The following is a 13,542-nucleotide window of genomic DNA, read 5'->3' as shown; positions in this document are numbered from 1 at the left end:
GCTGACACCTGCTGCTGCCTGGACTGTTTGTTTGATTATCAGTTTTTCCTTTCGGTCCTGCACCTGTTACTATTTTTTAATCTTAATGACTCTGTTACTCCTGCTGAGGAATGAGGATCTTATTGACCCTATTACTCCCACTGAGGTATGAGGATCTTAATGACCCTGTTATTTCAGTTGAGATATGAGAATTTTAATGACCCTGTTACTCCCACTGAGGTATGAGGATCTTAATGACCCTGTTATTTCAGTTGAGATATGAGAATTTTAATGACCCTGTTACTCCCACTGAGGTATGAGGATCTTAATGACCCTGTTATTTCAGTTGAGATATGAGAATTTTAACGACCCTATTCTCCTGCTGCACTATGAGGATATCATAGATCACAAGTAGTTTCATACTTTCCATGGTCTCATTGTCCTCTGTAACTGCACTGTAGTTGTTCTACCCCTTCAGAGGGAGACAGCAGAATCCAATTACTTTTTACTTGTGAAGCCTCTGTTGAGTACTAAAGCTCCAACCAAGATGCCAGTTTACAGGTGTCTATGACAGATGTTGACCCTACAGCTGGTTTGGCTGTGTCATCACAGGACAAAAGCTTAAGTTCAGATATCTCAACACTTGTGGCTGGGAAAAAGAAAGAAATTGTGAGTCCAGTTATCGCTCAAGACCACATAGGCCATTCAATCAAAGGGTGGAGACCTCACTTCCTTTAATAATTTTATGGCTAATATCCCAAGGCCAAATTCCCTCTCCACTGTTTACCCTTTTTCTGTTAAATATGACTATAGGAAGTTTGCAGATGTGACCACATGGAATGAAATGAATTGTCAGTCCTCCAACCTAGGAATGACTCCCACAGAAAAAAGAAAGGACCTATCCCCCCACTATCTTTTGTTTTTGCATTGGATGAGAAGGATTTAGCCTACTCTTCTCTGATACCTTACCACTGACTAGGGCACAGATGATGACAATACCATATGCTTGGGCTCACCTTCATAGGATGTCTTCTCCTGAAGATTTACCCACGGTTGGTATGGTTTAGTCACAAGGGCAAAGTTTTGCAACTTGTTTCTTTTAAATCAGATGATTTTACAGTTCCACCCTGCTAGTTATGACTGCAGCTTGCCTGTGATTTTGTTTTTTTACAAGGGAATCATTTGCAGCTTTCACTGCTCTGATGATGGATCTGCAGAAAACCCTCCGAAAAAGGTTTTTCACAGAAATTTCAAACATAAAAGCTATTTTTTTTCCATTTTAATTTTAAGCTTCTGTAAATTAAAATTTGTATTTTAAATAGTTCAAATGAGTAGACAGCACACTGACGTGTCATAGACATGGAGGGAGTGCATTTTAAAAGTAAAGGTAACAGACTCTTTAGGCACCAATTGAGAAAGGATGCAGGTAGTGCTATGGGCACAAAAGATTTAAGAGGTGAGATAAATAGAAATGAGTCATAACCAGTACTACTATATGGCACAGAAGTATGGTCAGTAAAGGCAGAGTAGTTGACTAAGCTAGGTGATGGAATGAAGTGTCTGAGGTGGGTTGCAGAATACACACTGTGCATCCTACCACCCATCTCAGCACATGAACTGTGGGACAGATGAAAAAATAAGGACAGCAGACCAGAGGCCAAAGAAGCACAAACTGCAGAGAAGGTCAAAGAGAACAAATTACAGTGGTTCAGCCACATGTGCAGAAAAAACAGAAGATAATCTGGTGAAGAGGATTTGTGACAGACAGGAAGAAGGCAAAAGGAAACAAGGGCTTCTGGCAAAGAGATGAATGGATTGTGTGAGTGAAGACCTGTGACAGTCAGGCATGACTGTAGAAGAAGGTAGGAGACTGGCACTGAATCAAGAGAGAGATGATGACACTTGGCATGACACCCTAACCCCAACCCCATCCCCATGATGAAAAAATGGGAAAAAAGGGGGGTTGATGACGATGATTCTGTCTTATTTAAGTGGGAATAAGCCAAGAAAATGCAAGGCTTTGTGCAAATGACAAAAGAAACCAAAACAATGTCAATTCAAACTTTTAACACCAGATCAAAATAACTAAAGTCCATGAAAGACAAAAGAAGGACAGTACTCTTTTAATTAGGGTAGAGTAGAATAGGGAACAAAACCAAAACAAAACCACTGGAACAAACTTCTGCTACATGTCAACCACAGTAGGACCTTTGCACCTTCAGTGTAATGGAGATGGGAAGTACAGGGTTACATCAAAAACACCATCAGCCCAGGGTGGGGAAATGGAACAAATAACCGTGTATAAAATAGGAGAAGAGATGTACTATTGTACAAGGGAGAGAAAAAAACCCTGACAGAAACCTGAGCAAAAGGCTGGGAGGAACAGAAAAAGGACATTGCATGATACTTGGTCATTGTACAGAAAGCTGAAACTAGTATTTAAGCAAGCAATGACAGGGACAGGGTGGGTGTTGCAGGTAACCATCCAGGGGTGTTGTGAGGCCAAAACGTAGAAAACTGGCTGTCTGTGGATACATGTTTGTAAAGTTTATTAAAATAAACATTATGTATAGGATTTTGATGCAAAATAATTCCCTGTCACTTTCCTTTTGATACAAGTTGTAACTTGATAGATACTGATTTATGAAATTTTAGTAATCCCACTATGCCAGGAATAATTATTGAGATTCTACAACTTTCTTTGTTAATGTATTTCATTCCCAGTTCTGAGTGTAGCCTGAACTTACCAGTGGACTTGGTGGGAATATCAAGTCCTGCTGATATTCTTCAGTGCAGCTGCTCCAGGGTACTATCAAACCTCCAGTCTCCCCATTCAAGATGAAAGACAGGCTTGTGGGGCCACAAGCCTAACAGGAAATCAAAGTCTCAAGACAGGACACTGTGAGCCATCCCTTCAGGAATTTGGGAATGGCATGCACCACAAAGAACCACACATGTATGCTATACCAGGCCCTCCTCCTAACTCCTAGAATCTGCATTATGGCTCTACATGTATGTGGAATTTGGTACTACGGGCAGTCTGTCTTACGTACCCAGTCCCACACTGGGATGGAGCCTTTGCCTTGCCAAGAAGACAGTTATGTCCAATGAACAATTTTCATTCCAAAACTAATCCAGTCAATGTATAACAACACACAGAAACATACTTTACTGTAGGGTATCATCCATACCCCTAGCTTTCCTGGAGAACTATTTATTACAATGTTGTTTTTAATACAGTGTATGCTAAGCACTACAAATTTTTCTTGGACACTTCACTTTTTCCATTGCTCTTCTGTTACTTTTTATTGAAATTTAAATGTATTTGGTTATATTTGATTGCCTGTCTGACTGACAGATCATGCTGCAATCAGTGTTTCTTTATGTGTTAAAATCTGCTGTAGATTACAAAAAATATACCTATCCAGTACAAGCTATTTATCTCATGTTGGTAGAATGGATAAGATGTTTGTCTTACATCCACAAGGTACAGAGTTTGATTCTTGCCCTTAGAATATGGGATACATGACTTGAAAACAGAAAATACTTGCACAGCTGCTCAGCATACAGTAAATGCAAACACAAGTTTAATAAATGTAGTTCCAATGAAGAAACTAAGGTAAAAATGGCATATTTTAGAATCAGAAAACCCTCTTTACACAATGAGACCATAATTATGGAAAGAAATGATAAAAAAAGTTGTACATGATCATCAGTGAACATAGTTGCACTTACTAATGAGTTAGGTTAAGAAAAAGGTATCAGAATTATTTTTTCCTGTAAGCATATTGATTTCATGTCACAAATAGGTGCTATCATTTTACTGAGCTCTCCCCTGCACATTACTTCACACCTGTGGAATTCTGACTGACCAATGGATTTTATTAGTTTTGAAGCCCACTTTCTAAGGGTCAGTAGTGATTGCCTCCATTTGCTACACAGATGGTGGTGAAATTGTAAAAGATTATATAATATACAAGAAAGCTAATGACAGGGTTAGCACTGTAGTGTAAAAGAGACAGATGAACTGCACACATGGTGGACTGTAAAGAAGTTAATGATTTATTTGAAAGGCTGGGTGAGATTTTTGAAACAGTGTACCAAAAGAGGATTGATAAACTTAAAGATGGAACATGGCGTACTTAGAAAGCCAGCCCAAATACTGAAGAAAACATTTTCTTAAGCTCAGGAACTTATCAAAACAATCTATTAGATGGCATAAATCTCAGCTCATTAAATCAAAGCAAAATTCCATAATTAACAATCCTAAACAGTTTTGGAATTTGCTAACAGGTAAGAACATTCCTATATCTCCAAGCAATGCTACATAGACATTTGCTCCACACATTTTCTCTCAGAATTCAGTAACATTTCGGATGCAGAAGGATAAAGGTCTTACCACACACCAAATCAGCCAAATGCAACTAGCAGCACTAGTCTGAAGGGACTGGATGAGGGGACAGGAGTAAGAAAATTAATCTGGCTTATCTATCCTGGGGGAAGGAGGGTATCTAGGTTAGCATCCTCAGTCTCCTCATTCGCCCTGGATGTTGGTCTGGTTGAGTCCAGGAGAGGCAAAGGTGGGTCTTGTAGATGGGCTACACAAGAAATGGAGTTGGTGGTATCTGATGATCAGCTGTGGGGAAGGTGGAACCAAAAAAAATAAATAATAATTTGGTTACCTTCCTATACTCTACTCAATGCCATAAATCCCACCAACCACCACCTCTGAACCTCCAGACCCTACCTTCTATTTTAAGAATATTACAGTCTAGTAAATACAGACATTTTTTTAACAATTAAAAATTGATAGTCTTCCTGGTGCAGATAGACTCCATCCTTGTTTCATGTATCACTGTAGGGACCACATCACAACTCCTCTTCATCACGTGTATGGTCTTTGCCTAACTAAAAACACTATGTCAGACATATGGAAAGTTGCTATAGTAAACCACTTCCAAACCATCCCAGTTCCTCTAAACTCACACACTGCCATACAATCTCCACCCTCCCTACCCTTGGTAAAATACTACAGAAAACCATTGACGCTTAGATTACATAGTACATAGCCAACTACAATTGTGTAACAAACATGGATTCTTTGCAATGCACAGCACACAAACAGCTCTATTGTCTCTTACAGATGAAATCCTACTACAGATGGATAAAGTGCTGTAAAGGTCTGACTGCATTCTGTCCGAAACCATGTCCTGGAAACCTAGATTATGTTGTGGCAATAGACTTTATTCAGAGGTTTAGTGGGTTACTGAGGTACAGCACAAACTAAATTTAATATGGCTGACTACGTGACTAGTTTTATACACATACAAAATACAAAATCATTAGTTCCTCGGCTTAGGTGATACCTTTTGGAATATTTTTCCAATCATAACTCATACTTTCTGGCTAATAGTTGCAAAATGCAGTAATATATTTCTTTCATCTTAATGGTAGTTCAAATGGTTACATTTCTTGACAATTACTTTTCACCTTCCCACGTTCTTGTGTTTAGTAACATCTAACAGTGCTCTATTCATACAGAATTTGTAATAAAATCAAGGTCAAAACACAATGGTAGACTGTCTACATCTTTCTAATTATTCTCCTAGTTAAGCAATGCTTGATAATAGACTTTTATTTATATAACAAACAAAGCAGAGCTGTACTTTCTTATCTAGGGTTACAATAAGCTGTTGTAGCATGAAGTGTGAAATAATTTCAGAACACAAATATTCCTCCTATCCCAGCTTGCTTCGACATTATATCTGAAACAACTCTACTGGAAGAAAACCATTCTGACATTTGTGCTTTACCAGCTCAGCCTTAACAATGGCAACTTACAGGGCTTTTTCATTGTTACCAAAGCAGTCGTTGTACTAGATTGTAGTACACACACTGTCTTTGCTTGATACTGACATTAGCCCTGATGTCCTACTGTGTTACCAAATATATTTGTCAAATCACCACTTCCATTTTAAAATCCAATCCTCACTCTCACCTTTAACAAACTTAAAGGAAGGTGTTCCAGAAGGATCCATTTTAAATCTGCTACTGTTCTCTGTTTATATGAACAAACTATCCTTGGCTCTCCCTCACCTCCCATTCTTACTGTATGCTGATGACATAGTCTAATTCCACTCAGATCAGGCCCTTACATTATCACAAAAACAAATGCAATCTGTTTTGTTCTGTCTAATCCACTGGATCAGCAATTAAAAAAAAAACAAAACTACTACTTAACTCAAAACAATACTTTTTGGAACCAAATGTCTAAATCCATCTTTCACCTTTACTCTCCACCTAGATAACACAAACAAAATCGATCCACTTCTATTCGGCGCCAGTAAGCTCTCTCCCTTCATCTCAAAGACTTCTAGGATAGCAATAGAAAAAGGTATCCTAATCTCATATCCCTTGTATCAATTGCCTGCTTAAATGGGAATGCACCACTCATTAATAGAATTACCAGTACAACTTGCAGATTTGTCACACTCTCACACAAAAGAAACACAACTACAAAACTCCACAAAAAGCAAAATGGCTACCAATCAAACAAAGGGCTGACCTACTATTTTGCTCACAACTATACAGAGCTTTCTACTCAATCACACATTCTCTACCCTAGCAGCAAAATTAATAAGAGAATCCCCTTCCCTAGCAGTGAAATTAATAAGAGAATCCCCACCCCACAACCTCAAAAATACTTGCCACTCAAAATATTCATTCAAGTTGCTAAAACAAAACCACATTGCATAGATCAGTCCTTCTGCTTACCTGGTCCTAAACTCAGGTAAGCTATCCTCCCCATATTAAAGATACACCCTCCAGCCCTAAATTATATGCACAAGTAAAAGCCCATATAAAAAAAAAAAAAACAGCACAATGCCGGTGCATTACCTTAAACTGCATAACCTAACTGCACCAGACTCTTCCAGGCTTGTATACTTCAAATATTCTTTTAACTTAACGTCCTCAGATTGCTAAACTTTCTTCAGCATCTCTACAACTCCTACATGTATAATTGTACATTTGTTTGTGAATACTCTAGTGTGTACAACTATTTAGGTATATATTACATATATTTTTTGCATAATATTAATATTTGTCATTACACGTTATAGTGTAAGTCTTGCTGTACATCTGTATTGTTATTTTGTAACTTCCATTCCTGGGATGAGACTGAAATTGGTCACATGATCAGTAACACTGGTTAACAAATTCAAATAAAGTAAAACAAATAAAACATACACTACTTTATGTAGTTTCTCTATCTACAGGAAGTCCCTCCCTTCAGTGACCTTATTCAGGAACCTTTTTATTTGACATTTTGATGCAGTGGTGTAAGACCATGTGCTGCTAAAGATAAACCCTGCAGAAGTCATGGGTTTGATTCACACAGTCTCCATTTGCCTGCTGTGTGGCTGTGAGCAATCGTTTAGCTAGTCATGATTTTAGAATTGCCCAGGAAAAAGGGATATATGTCTAGTGGGCTTACCCGGTTATTTTGTAACTTCCATTTGAGGAGTATTACTTTGCACCAATTCTTGGGCAAATAAAAAGTTGATAAGCAGTAATAACCCATTGCACGTGTATGAAATGTAATTTCCATTTTAGTTTATATAGTTTAACACTTCATTATCCCTAATTATTATTTCCCCATCCTGGACAAGCAATGTCCTTGGAACAGCTTTGATAAATGTTTTACTTCTTCACAAAACTGAAATGCCAATTTCTTGGCAGTCTTAGTAAACACCAAAATAAAAACACAAGTGCTATAAAAATTGAGGACTACAAAGTATACTCTAAAAAAAGTCTTAAATAAATAAGAGACAAAGTCTTAAATAAATAAGAGGTGAATGCACTTAGGGATTTACGCTTCACTGTCTTCTGTTTTTAAATCATTTGTTTTTATTTTTAAGTTTTACCTCTATTCGATGTGGATTGTCAGATGGTCAAGGAAACAGACAACTCATTTTTGTCCTAATAATCATAAGTCTGTACTGTCTAACCTGTCTGTACCAGAAAGACATTATTCCTTATCGTTTTCTTATTCGTCTTTCTTCTTGTTCTTCTGTCTGTAGACTTATTGGTAACATCTTTCTTCCTTCTTTTGAAGGTTAACAGTCCTTCTACATGTTAGTGTTCCTCTAAAAATTGTCTGTACAACTGACTGATATTTAACCATTTCCAAATTCTTTCCTAAAAGTAAGCCCTTCATAAAGTCTGTCAACCCTTGTATAAAGTATTTTGTAATGAAAACATCCATTACACATGTAGACAGTAAAGGGAATTCATATAGAGAGGAATCTAGCCTTCAACCATAGCATGTCTATGGTAGTGAGGAAATCATTCTGCATTGTGCAATGTATAAACAAAGTATGGCATCTAGGTTCAAGGAGGTCATTGTTGCACTGTATTCAGCATTCATTAGACCTATCATTGAGTGCACTGCCCCCTTTGTTGTGTACCTAACAAGGCACATCCAACAACTAGAATGTCCACAGATGCTCCTCACTAAAAGAATACAGGGCATAAGTAACATGTCCTATGCAGACCAGCTCAAAACTCTATCTCTGTATTCGGTCTCCTACAGGCTGTTGAGAGGAGAGCTATGCCTGGCAAACAAGGCATCTTTTCACCCCATTCTTATGGATTTCCTTTGTATCTGCAAAACAAACAGCCCCAGAGTTATTACCTAATCTAAAGACTTAAACTTTGACAGTGTTGTAAGTAGGACCTGCTGGAAGAACAGGTATATAACGCACAGACTACAGCTTCTCTGGAAAAGGTTCTCCATCCATGTGAAGCAGAGTTCATCCCTAACCCAGTTCAAGTGTAACTTGACAACAGGATGGGGAACCAGAAAATTCCCCCTTGGTTTGGCACCTATGTCTCTAATGAACACAGGCATCCTGTAATATTTCACTGCCCAAGCCCTGGCATACAATACCAAAGGTACCATAACTTGTCAGAGATTTGGGATGCATGGTTAGGCTTAAAAAGGCCCCAGTGGTCAATAGCCTAGTGCACACCTTGAAACTGTGAACAGCTGTCTCCACTTCTGACAATGGTTCATAGGTTGTTATTAGACTAACAACCATTAGGATCCTTACAAGCCTAGCCGCGCACCCCAAACCCAATTGGCTACCAAGTATCTTGGAAATCTACACGGGAGTAATGGGGGGGCAAGATAGTAGGGAGGTAACTAATGGATTTGAGAGGAGAGTGTTAGGATTTAAAGGGAGAGTGTCATAATGGTTAAGGTATTTACCTTACAAACACAAGGTGCATGGTTTGATTCTCAGATGGGTTAAATGGCTAGGCTTAAAATGGCCCAGAAAGGCAGTTAGCCTAGTACTAACCTATGAACACTATAATACTTTCCTTATTGATGCATAAGGGACATGGGGCCAGATGGGGATACATTTAAGATTTCCCATTCAATTGTCAAGGTTTTATTTGAGTAAGTAAAATTTAAAATGCCATAATAAATATAAAATAAAGCTCAAGTATCAAGACAACAGCATATATATCTTTGTATACAATTGTTCATGGCAATGTTAAAAATGTATGGAGAAAGCTAAACAGTCTAGTTTAAATAAACTTTTAGAAAGTACCAAAGCCCTGTGTACTGGTGGTTTTTCTGTTTTACTCTTCTTAAAGCATGGACTTTCCCACCAAAATGTATAAAACGAGCAATCTTCAATAACATTTACACAATGACAAACATTACCTCGGAAGACTCGATGCAATCTGCATAAGTGAGGCTAGTTAATTAGACATGTTTAAGAAAATGGTATTTGGGTAAACTCAGTGGTTCCTCTCCCCCTGTTTTATGAGCAGGTGATCAGCTGAGTGCTTATCCTGTTTGGTCTCATTCTCTTCCCTCATCTACTTTCCTCCTGTCTTTCGTACAACTATTATAATAATGCTGATGCCTGGAGCAACTTAAATTTGGATCATCAAGTTCCAAAGCTTTACTACACCTTCTGATCTGTCTTCCAGCGCCCGTTCAGCTTGCATTTTCTCCTTTTTTATATTACAGGGGAAAACCCAGGCAGTAATGTCACCTTTTTGGAAAGGAGAACTGAATCAGTTATTCTTTGGCTGTCTGTCTAGGTAATTCCTAAAGATTTCACAGTTCACTCAGTGCTACCAGTGTAACTATTTTGCACAAATTGACATAACGTATTAAGACGGAGTTTAATTTGCTCTTTGGCGTACTCACTATATCAGTTCATTATGTAGCTTAGACTGGTCAGTCAACAAATTTTAAGCAGTCTAGATAGATGACTTCAAAATATGAAACCCAAAAGTTCAAAGCAAATAATTTAAATCCAAAAAAGGGAGTAAAAAACATATTATCTCGAGTTACAGCTCTTTCCTCACCATCATCTGTCATATCATTTATTTTTGCATGAAGTCTGTTCCAGGTGTAACTTAGCATGCTTAGAAACTTGACCCGTGCAACTGAGCGGGAGGAAAATAATTCTGACTCAGCACTACTAAAAATCTACTTTTGTATCAGACATTAGTGTTCATACCAGCTACAACAGCCTTAGCACACTAACATGCCGTTTTGCAATTCATCATTTTGCAGAACTTTGGAAGGTCATACCTATAAACACTGACTCTCATCTTAGAGACAAATGCCAGAGATGAACCTAAATTTAAATATATCACCCATACATACCTACCTTAAATAATGTCATTTGGTATTTAAGGAAATAATATAATTAAAATAAGATGATCACTAAGAACCATAATGGTGAAAAAAGTCAACAAATTAAATAATGCTGGAATGATTGTTTCAGACAAAAAGAAGGAAGTGTGGGATGGCAAGAGGGCATAGATAAATTAAAACAGCTCTGCATAGTCTCTGTAACATTTGAGGCAAGAATACTTCTATGTCAGTGTTCCCTAGTCGTCGTTTCAATCTTCTTAAATATTCCACACTGATGGTTTCCTTTTTTAATTTGAGTTTGTACACATTCCCTATGTACTACACATGGATACACATAAACTAAACCCTCCATCTGATTCTGTAAGATTTAGGACTGCCTAGAAAGTAAATAACTTGGGAAGAAGTATATCACAATGGCTGAATTCTTCAAAGATAGGGACTTACTTCTGAATGGTGTCTTGCCAAGGCAGGGCCTTGCTAAATGGACTAAAGCAAGTGATTTGATTTAATGATTAGCTAGTTTAAATATCTCACTACACGTAGCACTGGAAAGGACAGGCCTTGTTACTACTAACAAAACTTCATGAAAAACAACTGTATATTTCCAGTCTGCTGCTCTCCAATGAAAATTAAACCATCATTCACTCATTAGTTTACAATGTACTGTAAAAACATGCAGCATATATTTTTTTCCGGCCTGCAATGATAACATTATGGAAGGGTGAGTTCACTGTATTGCCAGATCATTATACTAACAGTGTGAAATGCAGTATCAGAATACTGACAGTGCATTTTGTTGACAAAAGTATGCAGGCTGGTGTTAGGGGTGGGAGTATGTGCGAGTTTTTGAGGGTTAAAGTTAAAGTAAGGGTTACATTAGGGGATACATTTACTGTTGTGCATTTTTGTGCATGCGTGTCTTGAGTCTGTTTTGTGTAGTGGTAGTGTTACTGAAAGGATTTTTATAAAGTAGGGTACAGCGTTAGTTTTGCCATAATTTATTAAGGTAGGATGAGAGGCTTATTTAAATCATGTTTTATTAAGTTAAAATATGAGCACTTTTGAAACGTGTTTAGAAATTGGTTAAGGGCAAAAGTGCTCATGTATGCTATAGCTTTTATTTTAAGCAGAACATGTGACTTTACAAAAGATATTCATCCAGGAAATGGCCTTGACAGCCAAGTTTTGTGAAGTACCAGTTCTGATCTTTCACCAGTGCGATGGCTCAGGACGTGGACATTTAATATCCACACTAGTTAAAATATCAGTATCAACTCTCCCCATGGCATTCTTTGGTATCGTAACACAAAAGGTCTGACGTATAGGAAAAAGGAGTCTGGCACACTCGTCTGCTTACCACATAGCTGCTAATATACTCACAAATACACTTTGTTCCCTGTGTTTTATATGAAGGGTATGGCCTCCTTGACTCAAGACAGGTGTGGCTCCTTCTTCCAGATTGCCCAAAAATTGTAGCTCTTCACCCCCAGCAGTAGCAAGGGGCAGTATACCACACAATCCCCACCATTTGGCATGTTAAATGTGTAGTATACATATTAGAGAATATGATATCCAGGAGTTAAACACCTCAAATAAATTTTTATCTTCTTTATTTTAGGCAATCCTCATGGATCACAACTGCTCTATAAAAACAAAAATGTACACAACTCAGGACAGTGTACATCCTTACCCAACTGCAGGTGATGATGAAGAATCAGAAAGTGATGAATAACTTCAGAAGCCATTCCCATGCTAAATATCACGATTATTTTGTACAAAATGCAGTGTTTCTTGTGAAACATTTCATCAAGGAAGTATGATTTAACTGTACTGTAATAGTGTATCAACAAAGGAACCAAAGCTGTCTGACTTATTGCCCGTGTACAAGCAGTTGTTTAGAAAGCAAAGTAATGCCAATGGCCTTATTAAACAGCTAGTATGTAATCATGTTTCCAGAGTCAAATGTTGAAACGCACACCACCTTATGTATTCAGTTTTACCAAACTTTATTTTGTGTATATGTGTACAGACAACTTATACAGCCTAAGCTGCATCATAATGTAGATTAAATTAAATGGCAAATATAAATAAAAGCTATATTTCAAGTATTTCCTTACTAGTGTTTAGTACTTATTTCATGCTGAATTTTCTTCTCTGCACAGAAGAGCTTCAGTTCTTCTTAGCATGCAGTTCCAAGTATGATTGTCAAGTAAAGGTAGTCCTTGCTAAGGACGTACACAAGATATTGGACTGGTTTTTGGGTTTCGCTTGAAAAGAATTAAAAGAAAATCAAGACTTTGTTTGGGTAGATGTCAAGTCCGTCTCAAGAAAGTTGCCTCAGGTTAAGTCGTTAATGAAAGACGGGCTGGAATTCTTGACTATGTAACAGCTTTCTGATATACTGCTGTCTGGATTGACCTTGCCTTGACTGTCTAGGATTATGTCTCTGCAGTTAGTAAAACAAACAATTTGGAGCTTGCTGCAAAGTCTTCCTGTCCCTAACTCATAAACGGAGTATCACAAGGCAAATAGAGAAGTTTGTCATTACAGCTCGGCAACGTTACTTAGTAAACAGCAATCCTCTGTTTAAGCCATATGGTGTAACCTAAAGAGAGGGTTACACATAGAGCTCTTATAATTAACTAATTCTGGAGTTACTCAGGGTCTTCTAACCAGAACTGTATTTTTGTACTATTTCCCTTTACTAAGTTGCACACTCAGCAATGTGGTGTGGTGAAAGCAGGCTAGGACCATGAACTGAGCTCTGCTTATGCCAAGTTAGAGCCTTTGGCTGTTATTCATAAATGCACAGCACATTTCAGTAGAAATGGTGGATGGTAGAAACCATGTATCAAAGCTGTAAAAAATTCAGAAAAGCA

The 13,542-nt window shown here is 37.8% G+C and overlaps 1 protein-coding gene across 1 annotated transcript in view; it reads left to right on the top strand.

The window, feature by feature from the left end:
- Positions 1-12,771, top strand: part of SLC18A2 (solute carrier family 18 member A2) — a gene marked incomplete in the record, with an annotated part of 947,305 nt that extends 934,534 nt beyond the window's left edge. The window contains 1 exon segment of the mRNA XM_044055965.1: positions 12,282-12,771. Coding sequence (XP_043911900.1) covers positions 12,282-12,395 — 114 coding nt within the window.
- Positions 12,772-13,542: the final 771 nt, after the last annotated feature.

This window comes from Protopterus annectens, chromosome 14.part0 (genome assembly GCF_019279795.1).
Source record: "Protopterus annectens isolate FY-2018-M chromosome 14.part0, PAN1.0, whole genome shotgun sequence".
Lineage (NCBI taxonomy): Eukaryota > Metazoa > Chordata > Ceratodontiformes > Protopteridae > Protopterus > Protopterus annectens.
This window is presented reverse-complemented; position numbering and strand designations above follow the sequence as displayed.